The sequence below is a fragment of the Zingiber officinale genome, chromosome 2B (genome assembly GCF_018446385.1).
Source record: "Zingiber officinale cultivar Zhangliang chromosome 2B, Zo_v1.1, whole genome shotgun sequence".
Classification (NCBI taxonomy): Eukaryota; Viridiplantae; Streptophyta; class Magnoliopsida; order Zingiberales; family Zingiberaceae; genus Zingiber; species Zingiber officinale.
In genome coordinates this window covers 109,249,383-109,267,459 of record NC_055989.1, presented here as the reverse complement: position 1 = coordinate 109,267,459, position 18,077 = coordinate 109,249,383, and the positions used below count along the sequence as shown (strand labels likewise).

The 18,077-nt window shown below is 42.9% G+C and overlaps 1 protein-coding gene and 1 non-coding gene across 3 annotated transcripts; both read left to right on the top strand.

Annotated features, from left to right (window-relative positions):
• Positions 1–4,822: 4,822 nt before the first annotated feature.
• LOC122049414 lies at positions 4,823–5,765 on the top strand. 2 transcript variants are annotated; one of them, XM_042610800.1, is made up of 2 exons: positions 4,823–4,893; positions 5,017–5,765. In XM_042610800.1, the coding sequence occupies exons 1-2, from the start codon at positions 4,837–4,839 to the stop codon at positions 5,671–5,673; spliced, it is 714 nt and encodes a 237-aa protein (XP_042466734.1). In that variant the 5' UTR covers positions 4,823–4,836; the 3' UTR covers positions 5,674–5,765. The 2 variants fall into 2 exon arrangements, with proteins under 2 accessions (XP_042466734.1, XP_042466735.1); XM_042610801.1 differs by having other exon boundaries at positions 4,825–4,909.
• Positions 5,766–6,060: 295 nt separating this feature from the next.
• Positions 6,061–6,142, top strand: TRNAS-AGA. The gene has a single exon. It is a non-coding gene; the product is annotated as a tRNA-Ser (tRNA).
• Positions 6,143–18,077: the final 11,935 nt, after the last annotated feature.

Here is an 18,077-nt window from a genome sequence, read left to right as displayed (position 1 = left end):
AGAAGACCTAGAGGTTCTTGCTTGCAAAAGAAAAGGTATACTAGTATTTAATTTCCATATCATACTAGTTCTATCTTCATGTAAAAATACCAAATACAAAAGGCATGTGATTCTAGTATTTTGAATTTGTTTTCGATGTTGTGTTCTTTTGTTTTTCTTTTCTTTGTGATTTGATTGTTCTTTTCGGTTGACCTAAAGTTATTTAAGGAAATTAAATATTAGCTTTCCTTAAAAAGCTTTGTCTAGGCAGTGGTGGTTGTTCCCATATCCAAGAAGGCCATGTGCCTCGCCATGCAGTCCTGGAAGCCAATTTTGAAAATTAATATTTAATGGAATTAATAACCTAGGTGATTTGGATCGAACGTGTTAAGTTCCGCAGGAGATCCAAGTCTAAACCTAAAAGAACAAATAGATTAAACTTTGGATCAAACGTGTTAAGTTCCGCAGGCGATCCAAGTTTAATTTAAAAGGACACATGGTAGCTAGGAAAGGTTCAGACCTTTGTACAAAATTTTTGTACAGTGGAACCATTAGGTTTTCCGAGTAGCAACCAACAGATAAGTCGATGGGCTTTTAATGATCAAGAAGAGTAGATAGTTACTCTTGAGAGATCACCTATGTGAGAAAGAAGTGAGGTCACTTCAAAGAGAATTGGAAGCATAATTCTTAGAGTTTTTCACAGAACCAGACGTGTTTATGGCCAAGAACGAAAACATTGATGAAAACTGAGTTGTATCAGGAAAAGTCTTGGGTAAGATTTGACAATGCTTACTCAGATGGCAGAACAATTCAAGGACATTGTATTTACTGTCATCCAGTAATAAGTATTAACACATCCATATAACACTCGGGTCTTGTCCAAGTGCCAAAATTAGAAGTATTAACCCCAGCATTAGCTACATTCTTTGATTTTGGTGCCCCGTAGTTATGGTGCAGTGGTAGGGTATCCAAATTGTCACCCTGATATCCACGGTTCGAACCCCAGCTATGACGAATTTGTAGGAATTTTTCCTCCAAATGGGACATGCAACTAAAGGATGTTGGGCTCCTGGGCTGCCTGCTGCGAGCGCTTTCCGATTTACCTTGGTGACTGATGAGAAACTTCCGTGAGACTGGATCGACCATCCCAAATTTAATGTTACCTAACCTGATTAATTATTTAATTTTGATGGACCATTAGCCAAACCTAAAAAAAACAAAGCATTTAGTATCTCACAAGCACGAAACGAGAAAGGTAAGACACTCAAGATGGAGTAATCATAAGAATTTTGTGCTAAAAACATTTCTAAACATGAAATGATTTTTTTTAAGTATTTGAAAAATCCTTACAATAGCTTTATTGGTTTAGACTTGAAAATGCGTTAGGTGTAAAATAGCCGACATATAAAGATAAATTGTATTGTTATCATCACAATCTGGCATAACCATAGCACATTAAAACTACAACAATAAATATGTAAAATTGCTCCCAAAAAAAATATATGCAATTTGATGTTAAAACTGCCAGGCCTTAGGCTCTAAGCCCAAATGGAAGAAATTGTAAAATTGTTTCAACTATGTGAGAAATAAGAAATTCATGTAATAGGCCCCCAAATTATATTGTTGAATGATGGTACTATATAAATTCCATGCCAATTATAGTAAAATTTTGATATTGTATGATATACTAAAAATTTCTATATAAATATCATACAAATATCGAAAAATTTAATACGTATAATATTAACAATTCCTTATCATCAAGTGGAGTCAGATTCATGGATTTTTTGTTCCATTATGCTCTATGCATATCCTTATGTTATTCCAATTAGTCAAGTTATTTGTTATTAGATTAACTATAGTTTTTCTTTAATATTTCTTATTCCCTTACTGCTTCCACTCTAAAAAAATTCTACTCATCTATCAATAAAGTTATTTTGAACATGCCAATATCATCTCAATTTATTTTCTATCATAGCTATCAACAATAAAGCTATGCCTAGTTGCTCACGGATATTAAAATTTCTTTGATTTTAGATTTTCTTGCAATACTATACTACATTTTAGCAATGAATATGCTACTAAAGAAAATGACTAAAAATTTTTATTTTGAAAAGATGAAGAATCATATATACCCAATTTAATTATTTATTTTCCTGTTCTATTTGAATTTTACCTAAATTGAACTTTATATATTTTTTAAAAAAAATATGTTGTTCATGGCTAGGTGACATTGACAAGCCTTATGATTTAAGTTGGTAAAATTAACACTAATTTACAATGAACAAATACTAGGATGATGCTAATCATTACCAATCCATATAGGTCAAACTAGTTAGGTGAGTCAAATAGACCAAGTGATTCTGACAAGCAAGATTAGTTTGCTTGACGAGACAAGCAATATGAGTGGTCGAGTCAGCTAAATGAGCCGAGCAAGTTGAGCTATCTTGACAAGATATCCCAAGCTAGACATGCTAGGTGAATTGGATGAATTAGAACAAATCGGGTGTGGCAGATAACTGGGTCAAATTAGATAGATTGTGTAGGTACGTTTGGTGGATTAAGATGAATTGGACTTGTTGAATGCATAGGATGTCAAGGCTGACTATGTGATTAGAGAATTATATAGGTTAGGCGGACTGAGGAGACTGATTAGGTTGGCTAGGCAACTAAGTGAATTGGATAACAACACAAGTCAGGCGGATAAACCAAGCAAATTGGATAAGGCTAGTTACATTTGATAGACTAGGCCAAATGTGCTATACATGTTAGGCTGGGTGGATCAAGCATGTTAAATTGGTTAGATTACCCAAACATAGAATGAGTCATTGCACTTGTTATATCATTCTATTAATGCATTCAACAAAGAATTAGAATATTCCACTCAATATCTTCATTCATTCTCATTCCTATTCCATTCCATGTCACCCTAAGTTATAGAACATCTTAATGGCTTGGACACTTTTAAGTGACCTATACCTAATAGACGACTTGATTTCAATACGAGGGGAAATTCAAGATCTGGTCTAAAAGCAATCTAGCGAACAAACTCCAAAGACTAGACACATTCCTCTTCAAACGCGTCAATAAAGACTTGAATAGATCATAGGAAATCTAGGAGCAACAATCACTTGGGATTAGGGATCGGGAAAGAGAAAACGAACCAACGATCGAATGTAGAGAGGTCGAGACGGGGAGGAGAAGCCGCTGCAATGGACTGCTTATGTCTCCGCTCATCTACTTCCAAACTTTTCAAAATATATATAAAGTTTCAAATTTTAAAATTTTTTATTTAATTTAACTAATTAAATGCATTTAAGTTTTCTATGTCCATAATCCGGTTTAATTGGATAAATCGACGGAACCAGTTGAATTTAAAATTTCAATTTAATCAATTCAGTATTTCAATTTTTTTTTATCACTTTGATTTAATTTTTATTTTAAAATTTCTAATTCAGATAAACTGAATAAATCAAAAAAAAAATCTCCTATGATTTCATTATTATTTAAAAAAATCAATTTAGATTTCGATTAAATCTTTCATTATTCTAAAAAATTTGGTTAATTCAATTTTCAACAAAATTAACAGATATTTATCGGTTCAGATTGTTCAATTTTTATTGGATAATTTCATCGATTTGGTTAGTTCTAAAAAAAATTTGATAATTCAATTTTTTAATTAATTTGATTTGATTCAGTTCAGCTTTAACTGAATACTTACTCCTATTTCTATGTTCATAGTTTGTCAACACTTCCTCAAAGTTGAAGTTGAGTAATTAAGTATTTATAAAAATTTAGCGATTTTCATATAAGTTTTGGTATTTCATCCAAAACTGACTAATGACTTTAGAAAATTTGGAATCAATTCAAATCAAAATCAATATACTCTTGAGAACCTCATCAAATTTTTAAATTTTTAAATTTTTAAATAGTATAATCAATTAATCAATTTGGATGAAATTGATTGATGAACTTAGAGAACTTCGAATCATTTCAAAATAAAATAAATATACTCCTAAAAACCTCCGTAATATATCTATGTTTCATATATGAATTCAATAACATAAACTGAGAGTAGTGAATTTTTGAATTGGTAGAATAAAAATTTAAAAAAAGTGATTTCAATTTGTGCTATCAAATTTAGCTCCAAAGACATAAATAAATTTAAAGATTTTCAAAAATACATGATCAATTTTAATTTAAAATAATTCAGAAATTAATTGAATATAGTTCATGATTTAAATATTATAAAAACTGGATACATGATTTATTTAGATTAAAAAACTGAAAATTCATAGATTGAATTAAAACTGTCATTAATGCTATGATACATGAAATTGTTCGAGAAAGTTCTCATGTTTTAGGCGTTCGTCTGGATCACCACGAGCAAGTACGACTTCACGTGATTGCAAATTACACACAAGTCAAAGTCGACATAACACGAGATCTCTCACATACCATAAAAAAAGAAAGTCAATTGATCACGAGAAAGAAAGAAGGCGCGCCCGCCCGCGCTGACATTACTCAACAGCCCATTTAAAGCGTCGGTTTCTAGTTGATCAGCCACGAGCGCGATGACGCCAGCTCGACTCTCAGGAGATGCTCCCGAGTCTGGGTGTCACCTTTCCTCGCTCACATGAGCGCGCGGAGAATGCTTCCACGTGTCCGTCGCGCAAGGCCGACCCTCAACAGCCGTCCGCTTCGCTTTCGCAGCCTCGTCCGGCCAACGAACGACCCATGACATGCATGCTAACATGATGGCCCCACCTCCTTTTCTGCTCTGCGCAGTTTATTATAAATAGGCAGCTTGAGGCCTTCGCTCCTCCTCGTCGTCGTCGTCGTCTCCATCGTCGAACAATGGGTTGCTGGTCGCCGGTGGACGCCATGAAAGCTTACCTACGCACTCTTCAATTGGTCGGTTTCTAATTTTGTATGTAGATTTTGTTTTTGATAATTGGAATTGAAGAGCTAGCAATTGATTAATTAATTAATTAAGCGCGATGATTAATCGGATGTTGCATGCGATGAATTGTACAGTGCGAGGAATTCTACGAGTACTACGAGGAAGAGGAAGTGGGCATCGAGCCCATGTGCGTGGAGTACATCTCCGCCCTGGCGGCCGGCAACCGCGCCAGGGTCATGGTGGACGTGGAACCCGGCGGCATGTCGCCGTCCGTAATCGCGCTGGCTGCGGCGGCGCGGCAGACGGGCGGGCGGGTCGTCTGTGTGCGCCGCGAGCAGGAGGCAGGGGAGCTGCTGAGGAGGCAGGCCGAGGGGTTGGGCCTGGCGGACGTGGTGGAGTGCCGGGTGGCGGGGCGGCCGGGGGAGGCGGTGGAGCGGCTAAGGGGAGTGGACTTCGCGGTGGTGGACCGAGGGATGGGGGAGGAAGACTGCGAGGAGACGGTGGCGGCCGTGGACGCGGGCCCGCGCGGGGCGGTGGTGGTGGTGAGCAACCTGTTCGATGGCGGGAGGAGGTCGCCGGCGCAGGCGCCTCCTGCGGGAGGAAGGACGAGGGTGCAGATGAGAGGGAGATCGTCGTCGGTGGTGCTTCCGTTCGGCGGAGGGATGGAGGTGATACGAATTGTGGGAAGAAGGGGGGATGGAGATGGCGGTAGGAGGGGCAAGAGGAGGACTTTTGTGGTGTACTATGAAGATCGCGAGACAGTGCATGAAGATTGTGTAGACCTTGAATAAGGATGAAAAGATAGGGATAAAATTAAGGATCATTTTTCTATCTCCAATGTATATATATATGTAATTTTAAATAAATTTATGGATGAATTAAATGGTGGATGGAACAATAATCTACTGCTAAAATGAAAATTCTCATTGTTCAATTAATCTTTCCATTTATATCTTCACTTAAAGCTTTCTATAAGCTACGTGTCATATAACAACGACATTAAATCCGGGGAGTAAATCATTTCATCTAAACTTGCCAAAATTTCATCATTTATTTTTAGTTTCCAAGTTTCAACTGTGGTCAGAGTCGCATACTAGACAATTATGTTGCTCAGAATATAGTTTGCAATTAAAAATATATATTACTATATATTTAACTTGTGGATTTAGTCATATCAAGTGATCGTGCCGGAGTGGTTATCGGGCATGACTAGAAATCATGTGGGCTCTGCCCGCGCAGGTTCGAATCCTGCCGATCACGTTTTTAATGGTAAGTTCCTTAGTTTTTAATTATTAATTTTTTAACCGAAGAATGATTTTGTTCTCTTTTTTGTTTTTATTTTATCTGCACTTTTTAACATTAATATTTCTAACAGAACCATAAACACATCCTTTTAATTTTAGGTCGGGGCCAAAGATCCTAATGTTATTGAAGCATCCTTAAAAAAAAACATGCTCAATTCATCTTAAACAATATCCAATTGAATGAAAAATAAATTGGTAATCTAAATTAAATAAGTTGGCAATGTAACTGCTCAGAAATGCATAAGCTTCTTAAGGAAAAAACTTTTATTTTAAAATTTTTTTTCTTGTATAACTCTTACAAAATAGTTCATATATACCTTTTTCGAGTATTTGATTCCTTAGCAATACGTTGATATGTTATTATCCACCCATTACCTTTTTTTTTTTTTTTTCTAAATACCTTTTTATCTAGCTTTTCCTAATTTTTATCATACATATAAATAAACAATAATTAAGCAATTAACAGAACATTAGAACACAATATTATTACATGGAAGGGGGTTAAAAATATTAATAGGTACGTCAAAGTCTACTTTAAAAGGATAGGAATCATCGACCGTTCTTTTAAAAAGAGGTTATTATCAACTGAAAAGTTTATATTCATCGCCAATAATATATATTGGTAACAAAATAGAGCTATATATTTTGTAAAATTTCACTTTCTTCTTTCTGAATAACGTGTACAGCCGTTCTATCACATATAACATTTTTTTTCTTCGTATCATTAGGATCATGAAGTTTAATTTGTTTTCTTGAATGTAATCCTTTACAATTTTACACGCATCCAACTGTATAAGCGGTTCTTTTGTATCCTTGCATATAGTTAGCGTCGGACGCCTACTATCTGCAAGACGCTTAAGGTAAGAAATTAAATCATCCCTAAAGTACTAACTACCTCCCGCCCTATCGTACTTAAATTAGTACTTTGTAAGACTTTAGATCGAGGAGATATGACCGGTCGAGTATGAAATGCCAGGTCGGGATATATACTTGGGTCCGGAATACTCATGAATTTTTTTCAAGATCAAATCAGGGCCCCGTGCTCAGATTAAAATAGTTCAGACTCCACTGAGTTAAGACTAAGAAAAAGGCATAAAATCTAGAAAAAAAAAATGTAGCCACAACGGTAAGTACCCATTAATAGAGTACAATATAATGTTCATGCACAAGTCATTTGAATTCTACAAATACATCGTCGAGCATCTCTCTGAGCATGCGACGATGATCTAGATAATCTTCAAGAGGGATAGAGGACAAATACCCTTCCTCCTCAAGTTGTTGAAGTGCCCCCACCGCACCATAGGCCCGGACGTGACGAAGTGATCCCCCACCTGTGAGCCGAACTTTGGAGAGTGTAAATATTCTTCTCGGCTCGCTTGTAGGCGGTCACTCTCCCCAGCCTTGTAGGTCTCTAAGGCAATAACATAGCTCGATAAAGCAGATTGAGCCTGAGACAACTTTGCCTGCAGAGAACCCAGCTCTATTGCCTGAGACTCCAGATCCCGCCTCTGGTCCATGATAAGCAGATCCCGGGAACTCAGCTCTTGGGTCATACGATCCATCTCCTGCTTATGTGTAAGCTTGAAGTCCTCTAGAGCTTTTACCTCCCTCCATATCCGTGGGGCCGGCTCTAGGGGGGTCGTTGATGTGGCGGTTCCACATTTTTGAAGTCCTCTAGAGCTATATATCGCTTAGACAGTTCTGATTGAGTCTCTTGACACTTAGCCTCATATGTTTGCAAGAGAGCTTCAAGATTTTCCTTATTATCTCGGAGACAGTTGATCTCTGACTAGACCTCTTCCAAGGGTTGTTCCTGGGAGGCGCTCACTTTCTTCAAGGTCGCCACCTCCGCCCTAAGTCCGGACACGACTACAGCAGGGTCGGAGATTTGAGACTCTAGGTCTGCAACTCGATTCTTTAAGATCTTATTAAGCTAGTATATGTGCAGGATTGTTTGATTTAAGCAAAGAGACTGGGCAAACATCTGTTCATAATCATGTTGAAGTGAGAGCAGAAAGACAGAGTAGGAGGAGCATAACCACAAAAAAGAGTGGGAGCTTACCATAGTGGCAGTTTCAGAGGCCAAGTCCACCAAGTTAGGCAAAGTGTGTGTATCCATCGCCTGCATGGTGTGCTCCCATTGAGATGCTAATCGACCCCGCAATAGGATATTACGAGCAAGAGTGGCGAGAGAGCGACACAATCCCCACTCTATGGGCAGAGTGGCGCGGTAGAAGCAGTCCCGCTCGGGCTAGGCTGGGTGGAAGTGGACCTTGGTTGAGCAGATGGACCTGGCGGGGTAGAAACAGACCTTGGTTGAGCAAATGGACCTGGCGGGGTGGAAGTAGATCCTGATTGAGGAGATGGACCTGGCGGGGTGGAAGTAGATCCTGATTGAGGAGATGGACCAGTCGGGGTAGAAGCAGCCCCTGGTTGAACAGAAGGGTCAGACGAAGAAGGAGCAGGCCCAGGATGAAATAAAGGGATAGGTTGAGCAAACGCGGTCGGTCAAGGAGAAGGTCTGGCGGGGGCGCTAGATTTATGTTGCCGCCCCGGGTCAATTTCGTCTTTAGCAGCCGGAGCCTTCCCTCGTTCAGCTTCAGCCCTGGTTCGAGGCGGCCTAACAGGATCACTCGGGGGTTGTGGATCTGGATCGGACGTAGAGGCTGGTCGAGACGACGGAGAAGCAGTCGGGGCCTCAGGGTCCAGGCCTGGTCCCATAGGTTGGCATCTAATCTGTCGTGAAAGTGGCTGCTCATTTGAATCCGACTCCTCTGATAAAGTTCGGGGCAGACGAGCAAGAGGCACGGGAGGACCGTGCCTTGAGGGCTCAAGAGCGAAGCGAACGTGCGGGATTGCTCGAGCGGCCGACCAAGGAGCAGTTGAGGCGGTTGCCCCTATGGGAAGGGGAGCAAGGTGCGATAGACCCCTCCTATATAGTATTATGTGTTCCCCGACGATTTATTTCCAAATCACTCAGGGGAAGAAGCCTGATCGGAGACGCTCGAGCTAGAGTGTCAGCTGTAAGAAGAGCATCAAAATCAAAATAGGGAAACGAAAGTCAGTCGAGGTAGGGTAAGTCGTACCTAAGGAATGTGGTAGCTCTGAAAGAATGCGGCTCAGCCTGAATAGAAACAGTACATCCTCTGTCAACAATCTAAGCAGGTCCAATCGTCAACATCCCAGTTGTGCGGAGGCTTATGTAAAGTCAAGGTCTATCTGAAAATTACCTAAAGGTGGTGCCGGAGGTAGAGCTGAGCGCCACTAGGTAGGTCATTCTACGGCTAGGGGAAAACTGAGGAAGAAATATTTTTCTTTCCACTCCGAGTCTAAGGATGGGAGAGAAACAAAAAAGGTAGTCCGAGTGCGGGTCTTGAGACGGAAAAGGCCCTCACTGTGACGAGGAGGGGTACAAAAGTAGTGGAATAAGCGGGGAGTCTAAGATATGTCGCACACTTCGCAGAGGAGGACGAATCCAGACAAAATCCTCATAGAATTAGGGGAAAGTTGGCAGAGAGGGGTGCAGAAGTAACGACTCACTTGGAAGAAGAAAAGGTGAATGGGGAAGCGAAGGCCGACAACAACCTGCTCCTTGAAGAAGGTCACGTACCCTACCGGAGGTGAAGAGACCCGATGGAGCTCAGAAGGTATGATGATCTTCATGGCCATAGGAATCTCATATGAGAAGAGAAGATTGTCTAGATCTACGCCGGTGAAGGTTGACACTCCGGGAGCATAGGTAGGCGCAGGGGAATCCATAAGATGGTGTAAGCACGAAGCACAAGGGGTAGAGCACAGCTAGTACCAAAAAGAGGAAGGGAGACGAAAAGTTCACTAAAACAGAAGGGGAAGGGTATTTATAGCCGCCAAAGGGGGTACAGAGGGCCTCGTCATCAACGACCATCAAGCGATTTGATTTGAAGTAGCTGGCGTCAGCCATAAACTTGAAAACAACGATAGCCGTAGGATCCTTCTAGAAAACCACGCCAAGGAGGCGTGCTGTAAAAAGCGAAGGTAAGAAAATGATGGAGATAAAGGTTTATCGTGGCTTTGGGAATATGCGATGCTACAATAGCTTTCTCTTAAAACTCTCGAGTATCGGACGGGTACTTAATCGTGCGTAACTAGGTCAAGAGCCCTAGAGTAGACTGGTCAGACAAAGCAACTGATCGAGTCGCTCAATCACCCAATCCGGTCGGGACATTAAACAGACTAGTTGGAATAGATGCCCGGTCAGGTAAAAAACCCGACCGGTCGCATGTCTTGACACCTACACGAAGGCTAAGTTAGCAAAATCTCTGCAGGAGGGATAAGCACTTAGCAAACTACACGGACATATCCAGTAAGAAATAGCATGGACCATAGGAGAAAGTACTAAATGAACTATACAACGATACATTACAAAGACAGTCTGCCTAAGCATAGGTCTTTCACAATGCTCAAATCAAAGTCAGAAGAAAGGAAGCGCAAACTAGTCATCGAAAGAAGGAAAGACGTCATCAGAAAGCTTCTGGAGAAGGCGACCCCTGTCCAAGAAATCGTCAGGAGGGGCTGATCGAAGGTAGCCTTTCTCACAAAGTTGTAGCAGAGCACCCACACCACCGTAACAGACCATCTAGTCGATGAGACTGCCTATCTTCTCTCCAAATACTTTAGAAGCAAGGTAGGTGGCCTTATAAGCTTCCAGACGAGTAGTATCACCGGCCTGATAATCCTTTAGCTCATCCTTGGCCTTGTCTGTATCAGCTCGGACCAAGGCTAGCTCTTGGTGTGTGGTGGCGGCCTCGTCCTTGGCCTTAGAAAGGTCCTCTTGCAAAGACTTGAGGGTAGCCTTGGCTACCTCCCATTGCTTTTGAAGAGCAGCTTTGTGATCAGTGCTAGCGGACAGATCTGGATTTTTGCCTCCAAATATCTCGTTAGAGGAGTATGTGCTTCTTGTAATTCCTTTAGCTGCAAAGAGAGGGTAGTCACCTCAGCTTCCTTCTCCTCCAGATCAGCCAAAAATTGGGTGTGCCTCAGCCCTTCAGACTTGAGCTTGGACTCGCTAGTCTTCAGGGTTGTCTGCAAGGTTTGTACTTTCTCTGACTCTGCCTGAGCCAGATCCCAAGCAGTTTAGGCTTTTTCCCTGATAGTTTGAAGATAGAATCATATCGGGTTATCAAAGGTGGTCAGATAAAAAATGTGGTCGGTTGTAGTAGGAGATTCCAACTCTCGAGGGTCAGCCATCATGGACTCATTCTCTCGCTACAGGCTAGCCACGTACTGTGATATGCTTAGACCCATGGCACAGGTCTGTCAGGAGCAGGGAAAGATTAACCTTATCTCAAGGATCTGAAAAAGAGGCAGAGAAAACTCACTGATACCAGCTGTTGCGAGAACAGGTCAGCCAACTCCAGGGGCGGGCCTTCCAAAATTTGGTCGGCAGTAGCTTTCCATGAGTCCGCTAGAGCCCCGTGGAGTTGCACCTGGCCATGGTGGGGAGAGACACTGGCCGAGGAAAGGGGCCCCGCACCTAGATAGATTACAGTTGAAAGGAGGAGGTGAAAGCATACTTGCTCCGGAGGCGCTCCTTATGATGGAAAGAAGAGGCAGGTGCTGGAATTGGAGTAGGATGTGAAAGAGATGGGGTCGCGAAATCCTTGGGCTGGTCTCTTGCTCGAGAGATGGTCTGCTCTGGGACAAAAACTGGGATAGGAGAAGAGGTCGCAGCCTTTGTTACCGAAGGAGGGGTTACCTGAGCAGGGGTTTTTGCCTTGGCCTTGGAGGAAGTTTATGACAAGGGAGGTCTCGATGGAGAAGCTTGGACTGATGGGATGACTCGCTTTCTTTTGCGCTTGAGGTGCAAATGCTTCTCTGGAGGCGGAGAGGGGGTCCTTTCACTCGCGGTCGCTTCGGTAGGGAGCGATTTAGTTCCAAGGGTCTCGGGGTCCCGAGACGGTTGAGAGGAAGCCTCTGCTGAGGCGCTGGCAAGTGGGGTCTGAGGAACCTCATGACCCTCCAAAATCATTGGGCCTAGCCTCTTCAGAATATCGCTAGGCAGCTTAGAAGAATCAAGGGCGTAGGCGCGAAACATAACCGCTTCTGCAAAACAAAAAGAAGATACCTCAGTTAGCGAAGACCAAGAAGTGAGGACATGGGGTCTTACCAAAGGGAGCGCCCAAAGGCATCCGAATGGGGCTGAGCCCAAAAGTGTGTAGCACACTCTCTCGTAGCATAAAGGAGAGCTACAGTTGCACGCCCTCCAACTTTTCAGAAGTTGTGTGGCAAGATATGGTTGATGTTGATGATCGCGTAGCTCAAAGGGAGTGGGAAGAGTATAGCGTCACTCAGTGGGCCAGTATGTTGACTCGGGCAATTGGACATAAAAGAATATAGGCTTCCAACCTTTGTTGGAAGAAGACATCCCTTCAAAAAACTTGTACACGACCTTGGACTGCACCATGAAAACACTCGGCTCGGAGCGTTTGAGAGTGTAAAAATGGTGAAAAAGTTGTGGGGTCAGGGGAATTTGATATAGGCGACAAAGGATCACCATTCCGCACATGGCGCGAAAGACGTTGGAGGTGAATTGGGACAACGAAACGTCAAAGTACCTGCTCAAAGAGGAAAAGAACAGATTGATAGGAAAGCGAAGATTGCCAAGGAGCTGGTCCTTAAAAAAGATCACAAAACTGGCAGGAGGGGAGGAAGGATGGTCATCATGCCCCAGAGGACGAAGCTTGTAGGCCTCAGAAAGTTCCAAACTTGACCGAATTGCCCTAAGATCACTCTTATCCATGTCGGAACGGAAGTATGCATACCAGGGTACCTCCATCTCACCGGCCATTACAAGATCAAAAGGAGTGGGAGATGAAGAAGGAAGAGTACTTACAGAGGACAAAGGAAATGCATGAAGGAGAAGGCGAGTAAGCGAAAGCAAGAATGAAAAGAAAGGTCAAAGGAAGTCGAAGCGATAAGGAACGACGGCGGACAACCTTTAGGGTTTTTAAATCAAAATCCTTAAGAAGCATCGGAAAGCGAGTTGGACAACTGAAACGACATAGAACACGTCAGCCGTCAGATCGAGAAGTGGAAGTGATTTGGGGTCGCGTGCAAAAAACGTACGTCATACATTATGACGAGTTAAGTTCATGGGGCTCGTGTCATCTCCCTATGAATGGATATTTATGATGGAAATGACAAGAAAATCATGGAGGGGGATATGCGAACAGGAATGTCTTACCTTGTGAAGACCATACCTCGGGGGCTAAAAATTCCATGCGACTGCCTCGGAAAACGAAGAAGAAGACGGCGGGAAGTGTCACTCCAAATTTGGCGCCTTTACGCCTCCTCGAAATCAAACCATAGATGTTGCTCGTCCGACCCCACTTTTTTGGGAAAACCTTCGCATGAAGTCCTGGCCAGGTCTCCTGATCCATTCCTAGTCAGACCTCCAGATCTATTCCTGGTCAAGTCTCCAAATCAAGTCCTGATCAGACCTCTAGATCCATTCTTGGTCAAGTCTCCAAATCAAGTCCTAGTCAGACCTCCAGATCCCTTTATGGTCAAGCCTCCCGAACGCTTCCTGGTCAGACCTCCAGATTCATTTCTGGTCATGTCTCCAGATCAAGTCCTAGTCAGACCTCCAGATCCCTTCCTGGTCAGGTCTCTAAATCAAGTCCTGGTCAGATCTCCAGATCCATTCTTAGTCAGATCTCCAGATCCATTCTTAGTCAGATCTTCAGATCCATTCTTAGTCAAGTCTCCAGATCAAGTCCTGGTCAGGCCTACAGATCGCTTCCTGGTCAGACCTCCAGATCACTTCCTGGTCAGGTCTCCAGCTCAAGTCCTGGTCAGGCCTCCCGATCGCTTCCTAGTCAAGCCCCCAGATCACCTCTCGGTCGGGATTCCAGACTCTCGCCCCAGCTCGAGTTATAAGTGAGCCTGCTCTCATGACCAACGACCTCTCAGTCGGGATTCCAGACTTTGCCCCAGTGCGAGTTATAAGTGAGCATGCTCTCACGCCTCCAGACTCTCGCCTGAGCGTGAGTTATAAGTGAGCTTGCTCTCACGCTTCCGGACTCTCGCCCTAGTGTGAGTTATAAATGAGCATGATTTCATGACCAACGACCTCTCGATCGGGATTCTAGACTCTCGCCTCAGCGTGAGTTATAAGTGAGCATGCTCTTACGCCTCCAGACTCTCACCCCTAACGCGAGTTATAAGTGAGCTTGCTCTCACGCTTCCAGACTCTCGCTCCAGTGCGAGTTATAAGTGAGAATGCTCTCACGACCAACGACCTCTCGGTCGAGATTCTAAACTCTCACCCCAGTGTGAGTTATAAGTGAGCATGCTCTCATGCCTCCAGATTCTCGTCCTAGCGCGAGTTATAAGTGAGCTTGCTCTTACCCTTTCAGACTCTCGTCCCAGCGCGAGTTATAAGTGAGCTTGCTCTCACCCTTCCAGACTCTCGCCCCAGTGCGAGTTATAAGTGAGCATGTTCTCATGACCAACAACCTCTCGGTCGGGATTCTAGACTCTCGCTACAGTGCGAGTTATAAATGAGCATGCTCTCACGACCAACGACCTCTCGGTCGGGATTCCAGACTCTCGCTCCAGTGCGAGTTATAAGTGAGCATGCTCACGCCTCCAGACTCTCGCCCCAGCATGAGTTATAAGTGAGCATGCTCTCATGCTTTCAGACTCTCGCCCTAACGCGAGTTATAAGTGAGCTTGCTCTCACGCCTCCAGACTCTCACCCCAGTGTGAGTTATAAGTGAGCTTACTCTCATAACTAACGATTTCTCGATCGGGATTCCAGACCCTCACCCCGGCGTGAGTTATAAGTGAGCTTGTCTTCACGACCAATAACCCCTCGGGCAAGATTTCAAACTCTCGCCCTCGCATTTTAGCATGAGCTATAAACAAGTACACTGTCGCACTTAATAACTCATGGGTTAGCCTTTTACACTCTTATTCCCCGATGGGTTATTAGCAAACAAAGAAGTGCCAAGGAAGAAAGTAAAAAAGAAACAAAGACTGAAGTCCAACCAGATTTGCATTTATTTGGTAGAATACAAGGGACACCACTCAAAATCTCATTCCCACAATTAAGGACATCTAAGTAATCAGAACTTCGTTCTAGTGTCAGTAGCCGGTCGACACCTCGAGCAAAGGTGTTCTGCATGACCTACTTGCCTCGAGTAAGATCGCGCCTGAACTAGCTCTGCCTTGGTGAATTGAATAATGCAACGCTACTGAGTAATAGTTTCGTCTTTGAGTCGGTTCTCTTCTTAAAGGAGGGCTATGGAAGCGGCATGTTTCTCTTTTAAATAGAGCAGGAATTGGGCCTGGCTCTCCAGATCCGTATAAGCTTTCTGCTTCAATGCTACTTTAGCCCGGGCCCAAGACTTAGAGGCTAATCAAAGTTCCTCAATGTCTTGACGGAGAGAAGATTGAAGATCTCTATCATGCGTCATCTCGGCTAAAGCAATATCCTTTTGGTCAAGTAGTTGAGTCATATGGGCTAGTTGTTGGCACAGGGGAGACACCTCATCAGACTCAGAGGTAGATTTCATGGTCAGAAGGAGTCAGCAAGAAAAGTACAATGGTGCGGGGGGACTCAGCCCTTTTAAAGAGGGAGATGTGAAGAGTCGGCTTCAAAGGGTTGGTGTGACCTTTCTCTCGAGGTAGATTGGGTGATTAAACAGGTTACGTATCCGAGGATCTGGGGAAAGGAGTAGCATTTAAGGACATCATAGTGGAACAAGTAAACTAGAGCATGAGTCTAGTCAGTCGGATCTGAGCCTCCTTCGACTAGACTTGGGGGGAGGCTTGTGATACGGTGCATATTGGTGGGGTCCAACAAAGTTGGGTAGTCAAAAGTTAAGAGGACATGACAGTCAGAAGTCAAGGGGGTGTAACAGTCAGAAGTCAAGGGAACGTGGCAGTTAGAAGTCAAAGGGACGTGACAGTCAACATGTATGAAAAGAGAAAGTAGGACCGTGTGACGACATCAGCAACATGATTTCTAGGTGGGTTCTCGCGGACCAGGACTCCATATCTGAGACACCTTGGTCTAAGACCTAGTAGACAGTCGAGATGATACCTGAACTGGATCTGACTGGTCGAGCTCTCATGGCCTGGTTGTATCTAGGCCTAGTTCTCTTAGTAAGATAACTCCCAATCAACCAACTCCCGGTCGGCTCTTGGACGATCTTTCCACAGTTCCCGACCCCCAAGGTTTAGGCCAGGTATTATACCCAACTGATCATCCCGAGCTGTCCTATTCATACCCGGTTGAGACAAAAAGCGCTACATGACAACAGGGTCAGGGAATCGTAACCGTCTGTTAGAGAATAATTGCTGCGTGTCAAAGAATATTCCAACGGTTTGCAGTCATCTGCGAATGGAAGCTTCCTTCAGCCTACAGGAGGATGTCACGTGTCCTCCATCACTCGACAGGACCTGACACCCGACATTCTCTGATATCGATCAGCCTCCAGAGGTACGCACTGTCATATAAAAAGGGAGGTCCTTTCCCTTGCACAGGTATGCTCTCTCGTACATTCGCACTTGTCTTCTACTTTCTTTTTCTTTCGTACACTGTTCTTCTGGGGAAAAGTACATAACTTGAGTGTCGGATGACCTGTTTTGGGGACTTTTTTCCTGATTTCTGGCTTCTAACGTCCGTGTGTTTGTTTGAGTATGTGCAAGCTCAGGTACCACCGGCTCAGTCATCGTCGTCCGTCAGCACCACGTGGGAGTCCATTCTTGTAAGTGCATACGAGAAAGGTATCTCAGTCACCCATCCGTCAACGTCAATAATAACTCATCTGGCCTTATCTAATTCAGATTCCGAATAGAATCCAAAGTGAGCATGATAATCAAAACTTAAATGTAGTTGTAGAAGATGATCTCCTTGTCTCATTTAATTAAGGGGTAGTAATAATAGGTCTAGAATAGAGTAGCAGCAGAGCTCCAAACCACGTTACACCTTTCATGTTACTATGTTACCATTGCATTTTTTGTTTACGCTTTTGCATGTGCATTTTATGTTGCTTTAGCTCTCAAGAATTAAGCATCATCTATTCATCCTCTCTAGTCAGTCATGCCATACATAGTCTTCCAAATTCTTATTATTCCTTGATGGTTATAACCTGGTAGTGTTGCCAAGGCCCAAATTAATTGACACACTCTCCAAGGTTCATCAACACACTTTTCCAGAGAGAAAAGTTGGTTGAACAAACTTTACTAGATTGGTCGACCCAACTACTTTTGTATCATTGTTGGTCAATCCAACATTAGAGTGAGCAATAGACATTATTTACGGTGACACATTGAGCCTATATGAGATGATCCTTTCAGTTTGACCACAATCAAGAAGATCTTATGGAGGTGATAGAGGCTGCCAGGATATAGAGGGTGTAAAGTTGGGTAAGGAAGAAAGTGCACCCGTATAAGAGGCTCAGATATGTGAATTATAGCAACATGTCACATAAATTTCTACTTAGTCATCCCTCACACGTGGTTCATGAAGCTCAGTTTGCACTAAATAAAACTCAAGCTGATTAAAGCGATTTAGTTAAACACTTTCACTTCCTCAAGTTCAGATTGCATTAAATGCCTAATCTCATTCTATTATTTCTTGGCTTTTAGAGTACTTTAACTGCTTGGTCGACCTCCAATCATCTCCTTAAATGCTTGATTCAAGCGACACATGGGTGCAAGTCTATCAATTAAGGAGATATGTTCACTCTTGTTCATTAACAATGCATGTAGAAATGCTTTTGCGCATTTTTCTTTTGTTTTCTGATATTTAGGATCCATCTATACAAAACTTTATTTTTTTAGTTCTTATTCTAAAATGAAATAGCTTTTATTAATGAAGAACGTTCTAAAATCTAATTTAC